We start from the raw sequence: 7,289 nt of genomic DNA on the forward strand, positions 1-7,289 counted from the left end.
AAAAATAATATTAAAATACTTGGTAGTATTTATTAAAAATTGTAAAATGGGTAATATAAAACTATATTGTTGTAACAAATACATTGAAATTTTTGTAGGATTTTCATATTAGTTTATGTTAGAAAACTTAGTAATTATTTATTAAGGATGGAATTATAATAGATTATTTCTCCTATGCTTAATATTTATAATAGTGTATTGTGAAACATATTACTCAGCTCAAATATAAATTTAAATGTTGATAAATATTTAATTTTCTTTATTATATGACTTTTATTTATATAAACATACTTTTACTATTTTACTGTATTATTTATGATATTAGAAAGTCAATACATTTATTTACAATTGATATTTTGTTTTCCAAATGTTTTATTAAAATAATTATCAATAAAGTTCATACTGAAAACATTTAGTTATATTTATATAATTTATATGATCAAATCAATTTTACATTTAAAATATATTATTTTTTCAATGGCCTAATACATATATTTTTTATTTTTAATAGACTTAAAGAGGTAATCTTGTTTTATTTTGATTTGTTATAATGTTATATTTCAGAAAATATAGAAGAGGAAAATTTTCCTCAAAGTTAATTTGTCTAAATATTTAATTCCATGTATTATTATACTATACTGAGATTAAATACTCGACTTCATAAACAAATTTTCAATTCATACATAGATACATATATTAGATTCATTACACTTTTTATTAGTCTTAGGGTAGACACCATTGGTGTTTCTCAACTCATTGAGTGAGTGATCAATCTCAATCTATTGTGTGATTGTTGGTAGTCCAAGAAATTTGTTTACATAGGAGGACAACTAAATTGAGTTTATTATGTTAAATAGATCATTCTCTCACCTATGAACCTAATCGGGTCTTACACCACTTCATCATTTTATGGGTTATTAAATTCCATACCTTTGTAAAAACAACAATGGTAATACTTATCAATTAATTTAAATATCTTAAAAACATTAATGATTCAAAATATTTAATGCTATTTCTATTCAAACAAGATATTTAATGTTATTTATTTTTAATAGTTCTTCTAATAAATTATTTGCGTTGAATGGACATTTATGACCATAAAATAAATTATTATATTTATTAGAAAAGAGGTAAGAACCTTCATACAAACATTTAATTTTTTTGAATATTTGAAATAAATATCAACAATCAATAAATGTACCTTTTAATCATTTAAAATATTTTTAAAACATTAATGCTTCCAAACATTTAATGTTATTTATTATTATAAGCTCCTATAATAAATTATTTATTTTTAACAGACATTTATGACCTTACAATAAATTATTTCATTTATTGATAGTTGATATTTTGTTTTCTAAAATTTATTTCAAGAACTTCATTAGAAAAGATTATATTGATAGTATAAAAGTAAGAACCTTCGTACAAGAATTTATTAAAATTGTGTGTGCAAAACGGAGGTGAGTGCAAATCAGAGGAGTACCGCTTCACCCTTCAAGGTAAGGGGGTGGGAATCAATTAGAGAATTAGGGATTAAAACAATATTTTTTGGATCATATGATATTTGATTAATTAAAACATATACTTATATTAAAACAATTTTTTTTTGGAACATATGATATGCTGAAAATTCTTGAAGTTGATTATAAATAGTTGTAAAGTTTGGGATATCTTTTATATTGTTTTAATTCATTCTCTTTGCATATCTCTATATATATGTGTGTAAAACTAATATGTAAATTGTTAGATTATATAACAGTATAATATAATATTTAATTACGAATAAATAATTACATGAATAAAATCTGATAAAGTCGATAAAAGTTTATATTTATTATAATTCATTGTATGCTTAGTTTGAGATCAATTGTATGTTAGACTATCTTTTTAATTCATAAGACAAATTTTTTCTTTCTAATTTTTTTAGTACATGTATTTAATTAAGTTTTCATAATTCAACTATCTCATTGTCTATGTTACATTTATGTAGGAGGAATTCCAAACCGTAATAAGGATGACTCACTCCTTAAATGATGTTGAAGCTATACACGCAACACCAGAATCCATTTGCAATCCTACTAATTACGACATTGGTTGTGACGATGTTGTTAACAACCAAAAAAATGAGGTATATATATTTAATTTTCAATTTAAAATTTCTTTTTTTTTCAAAATAATTCAAATTTTTCATTATTATAATTTTCTTGTATATATCATCTAATCATACATTAATTTGCACATTTTAACAACAAAAATTGTGTCTATTTTATATGTCAAATGATCTAACTTTTGACTTATTTGTCTCATTATATAAATATTTGGCCAAATTAAGATGTTTGTTAAACAAGTTTGTTTTACTAAATTATAGGCTAAATAGCTTATAAATTTTAAATTAAGCTAATCAATTAACAATTTTCAAACATATATAAGAATTTCAACTAGACTATGACACAATTGTGCATATGATAAATTGAATCCTAAAAGGACAGTCCATCATGTATTTGCATAGTTTGAATTTTTGTGTTGATTTTCATGAATATATTTTTTTAATCGTATGTGTGTGTGTGTATGTATATATATATATATCATTGCACACTTTATCTTTCTATTTACATTTTTACCAATAAGTTTAACTTATATATCTTTCTATTGTTATTAGAATGAAACCCCACCTGCGACACAAAATTCAAAGCCAAAACGAGGAAGACCCTTTAAAACGCCACCTGAATCGATTAAAAATTGGTATGTTTTACGCAAAGAACGAAAGATCGCCAATAGGTTCGATACGGTACGTAATCCAATTAAAATGAAAATTTGATGTTTATTTATCTTCTTCCTTTTTGAGTTAAGATAAGATGGGTTTTCATAAGTGAATTCATTAATTCAATTGTTTTATTATGTAAAAAAATCTAGAGGGAAAATTAACAAACTTGTTTATTTCTTAAATATTATAGGTAAATATTACACATAGTGAACATAGAGATCTATTTTTTAAATATATTTCTTACAATAAATAGTTAGTTTGAGCAATATATTGAATATTTACAAAGTATTTCTTTTCAAACTACAAAGAGTAGTTTTTATACAAAAATATTCAACAATAGTCTGTGTGATAAAATTGAAATGCTAGTACAAACATTGTGATTTTAAAACAAAAATATGATACTTTTATAGACCATTCGGGTATAAAATATAGGCATATGTCATCAATACATCAATGATATATTAATAAAATAGATCATACTTAGAGAAAACAACATTCTATATATTTAGATAACAACAAGCAATTCATGTAGTAGGGTTAATAAACCAATTAGACAATAAGCAATGTCCAGGCTTTACTTTGGAAAAAAACCATATTCAAAGTAGTAACCTTAATATGATCAAGATGTCCACACAAATTATAATTGTCATTATTCCAAATGAGAAAAAAAATGGATTGTTGATTATATAGGGTTCACAATTTTATCCCATTGTTTTCCTTCCATATATAAGTAATGTCCAAGACAATAATGTTACCTCCTTTCTCTATCATCTTCTCTTCTCCGGTATCCTCAAAAAAGATTTGATAAAAACCATTTTTGCATAAAGCATCAAATAGAGAACTATGACTCTATGCTAAAAATCTCTATAAACATTTTCCGCCTCAACATTCATTCTACCTTAAGTGTATATTTTAATCAATGTTCAGTAAGTTAGATTATTAGGTTAAAGGTGTCTTGTTTTTGTGTCATCAAATAATTTTCAAACCACAGCATATTTGTTCTACCTTCCATATTCCTCAATTAGTGCATTATAAGTTAATGTCATTTTTATTTCACAAGTCTCTATCTGTCCAAATTTACCCTTAAATACCAAGGGCTAAGGGTCTTTATATCTTAAAATGGAGTGTGATGAAAAATCCAAAGCTACACTATTTCTATGATCATCATAATTGTACCCCGTCCCCTTTCCCATTTATTTGTCATTTTATATTTTCCTATTTAACGTGATAGGAATGAATGAATTGCAACATCAACTTTTTTAACAAGTTTTCTCTTGTTTGGTCTTTCTTATGATGGTTCATTTTATTATTTTTTTCTTGCAGATTTTATATTTTCCTATCTATCATGCTAGGAATCAATTAATTGCAATATCAACTTGTTTAAGTTTTCTCTCGTTTGCCTTTTGTTATTATCACTCATTTTACTATCTTTTTTTTTGCAGACTTATATTCATAAGGAGACATGCTTTCGGTGTCGGTCTTTGAAGGAGATTAAGAATTACGAGAAATATGGAAGTCCTCCTCGACGTCACAAAGTGAAAACACAAGCCAAAGAAGAAAGCAATGACAAAACCAAAAATGAAACAGAAGTGAGTATATTTATTTTAAAAAATAAGTAGGGCTAACAATGTATTCTCCAACACATTTTAGTATTGGTTAAAGTTTACTGACAACTACAAGCTCATGAGTAGGACTGAAAGTGATTAAAGAAACAGTAGTAGTACATCCTTTTATTATTTTCAATCAACATGAACAAGTAAAAAAGAGTGCATTAGAGATAGTGGTGATTTTTCTTTTCATAATTAGAAAAGTTTAGTTCTCTTTTATTTATGGGGTGCATGTAAAGTTTGGCATTTTAAATCACAATTCAATGTGATATTTTAATTTTTTCCATCAATGTATTCAAGAAAAACAATATCATTAGTGATTTTCATATTCTTTTTAGTTTTACTATCTAGGACATTTTTTGGAAAATGATAACTATAATGAGTATGCTTCTTCAGGGTGTTTGGAATCTTTTTCATTGCTATTCAAAATGTTGTTATTAAATATTGCAAAAAAAATAATCAAACAAATGATGACTAATAATTAATGAAAGTGATATGAATATGCATATTTTGAATGTTTTGTATTCTCCTATATTATAATGTTTTTATTTTTGTTTACTTTTCCAGATGTTTTTTACTATTAAAAATTCCTGGAATATTGAGAAATGTTTTTTGCTAAAGAAAAGAACAAAGAACTGGAAATTGAACTTTTTATTTATTTATTTTAGAGGTTATTGTAATTTATCACTATTCAACCCGAAAAATTTAATTTCTATTGTCAATGTTTCCAGTAAATAATGTTGATGACAAAAAAAATACCTATTGGAATCAACACAATATTCCTCACTAAATGTTTCATTCTTTGTCATGATTTTTTCAGGAAATGGTTGTTGCTCAAAGAAAAGCAAAAGCAGAAGTTATGAGAACTTTTGTTGAAGAGTTCCTTTCGGAAGCTTATTACAATCAACTTCACATGTTCGAATCATAATCAATAAAAATCAACTATTATATAATGTTCAAATCGACTGAAAAACATTATCATCAGTTTACTTAATACCTATGTTGACAACTTCCATGTGATTTAGGATTTTCATATGAATTTATTTTGACTTTCTATGTTGGATGAAATGACTTTCAGCTATGGTTTTTTTTTTTGGGTTAGTCTAACAATTTGCTAGAAAGATCTCAATCCATTGGTTCCTTTTCATGGTTGTGGGTATTGGGTTAGGCTAGGTATGCTTTTATTTGAATTAATTTTGTGTTTCATCTCTCTATTGGATGAATCTGATTAATGGCATGCATAATTTATCTTTTACACATTGTGGGTGACTTACACTTCCAAAGTTGATGTTGGCTTTGTAGGGTTGGGTACATATTTATTTGCTGGTTTTGTGGTGTGTTTACACTAGTTACTAGACTAGTACACCAATTTTCACGTCTACTAAGTTGGACAAGTTTTGTTTTTGTTGGAAAATTGACTTGAATAATTTCTAAAACAATTAATAACTATAAATTATTAAATTAAACTTCATAACATTTTCCATCACATTTATGTGAAAAGTTTGAAAGCAATTTCCATCCAATTTCGTCTAAAAATACGAAAGCTTTCGATGACGGTCTTTGGAGGAGATTAAAAATTACGAGAATCATGAAATTCCTCCTCAGTGTCACAAAGTGAAAACACAAGACAAAGAAGGAAGCGATAACAAAACCAAAAATGAAACAGAAGTGAGTATATTTATTTTAAAAAACTAAGCAGTGCTAACAATGAATTTTTCAACACATTTTATTATTGGTTAAAGTATATTGACAACTACAAGCTCATGACTGATTAGAGATAGTGGTGATTTTTCATTTCAGAATTATAAAAAAGTTTAGTTCTCTTTTATTTCTGGGGTGCATGTAAAGTTTGACATTTTAAATCACAATTCAATGTCATATTTTAAATTTTTTCCATCAACGTATCCAAGAAAAACAATATCGGTAGTAATTTTCATATTCTTTTTAGTTTTACTATCTAGGATGTTTTTTTGGAAAATGATAACTATAGTGAGTATGCTTCTTTTGGGAGTTTGGAATCTTTTCCATTGCTATTCAAAATGTTGTTATTGAATATTGCAAAAATTTCAAACAAATGATGGCTAATAATTAATGAAAGTGATGTGAGTATGCATATTTTGAATGTTTTATATTCTCCTATATTATAATGTTTTTATTTTTGTTTACTTTTCCATATGTTTTTCCAATTTTAAATTCCTGGAATGTTGAGAAATGTTTGCTAAAGAAAATAACAAAAAAGTGGAAATTGAACTTTTTATTTATTTATTTTAGAGTTTAATGTAATTTATCACCATTCAACATGAAAATTTAATTTCTATTATCAATGTTTCCAGTAAATAATGTTGATGAGAAAAAAATACAAATTGGAACCTACACAATATTCATCACTAAATGTTTCATTCTTTATCATGATTTTTTCAGGAAATGATTGTTGCTCAAAGAAAAGCAAAAACATAAGTTGTGAGAACCTTTGTTGAAGAATTTCTTTCAGAAGCTCATTACAATCAGCTTCACATGTTCAACCCATAATCAACAAAAATTAACTATTTTGTAATATTCAAACTGAATGAAAACATTATCATCAATTTATTTAATACCTATGTTGACAACTTTCATGTGATTTAGGATTTTCATATGATTTTATTTTGACTTTCTATGTTGGATGAGATGACTTTCAGCTATGCTTTATATTTTGGGTTAGTCTAATAATTTGCTAGAAAGATCTCAATCCATTGGTTCCTTTTCATGGTTGTGGAAATTGGGTTAGGCCATGTATTTCTTTTATTCGAACTACTTTTTTGTTGCATCTCTCTATTGTGATGGATCTGATCATTGGTGCACACAACTTATCTCTTACACATTGTGGGTGACTTATAGCTTTAATGTTGATGTTGGCTTTGTAGGACTGAGTACATCTT

The 7,289-nt window shown here is 25.9% G+C and overlaps 1 protein-coding gene across 1 annotated transcript; it reads left to right on the plus strand.

Moving 5' to 3' along the window:
- Positions 1-1,454: 1,454 nt before the first annotated feature.
- Positions 1,455-5,339, plus strand: LOC114366963. Its single transcript, XM_028324023.1, has 5 exons — positions 1,455-1,499; positions 1,991-2,128; positions 2,660-2,788; positions 4,207-4,353; positions 5,192-5,339. The coding sequence occupies exons 2-5, from the start codon at positions 2,015-2,017 to the stop codon at positions 5,297-5,299; spliced, it is 498 nt and encodes a 165-aa protein (XP_028179824.1). The 5' UTR covers positions 1,455-1,499; positions 1,991-2,014; the 3' UTR covers positions 5,300-5,339.
- The last annotated feature ends 1,950 nt before the right edge of the window (positions 5,340-7,289 follow it).

The sequence above is a fragment of the Glycine soja genome, chromosome 9 (assembly GCF_004193775.1).
Source record: "Glycine soja cultivar W05 chromosome 9, ASM419377v2, whole genome shotgun sequence".
Lineage (NCBI taxonomy): Eukaryota > Viridiplantae > Streptophyta > Magnoliopsida > Fabales > Fabaceae > Glycine > Glycine soja.

Coding starts and splice junctions, on each gene's coding strand:
- LOC114366963 (XM_028324023.1), top strand. CDS start 2,015: ATGACTCACTCCTTAAATGATGTTGAAGCTATACACGCAACACCAGAA. Junction 2,129..2,659: donor TTAACAACCAAAAAAATGAG/GTATATATATTT, acceptor TATTGTTATTAG/AATGAAACCCCACCTGCGAC. Junction 2,789..4,206: donor TCGCCAATAGGTTCGATACG/GTACGTAATCCA, acceptor TTTTTTTTGCAG/ACTTATATTCATAAGGAGAC.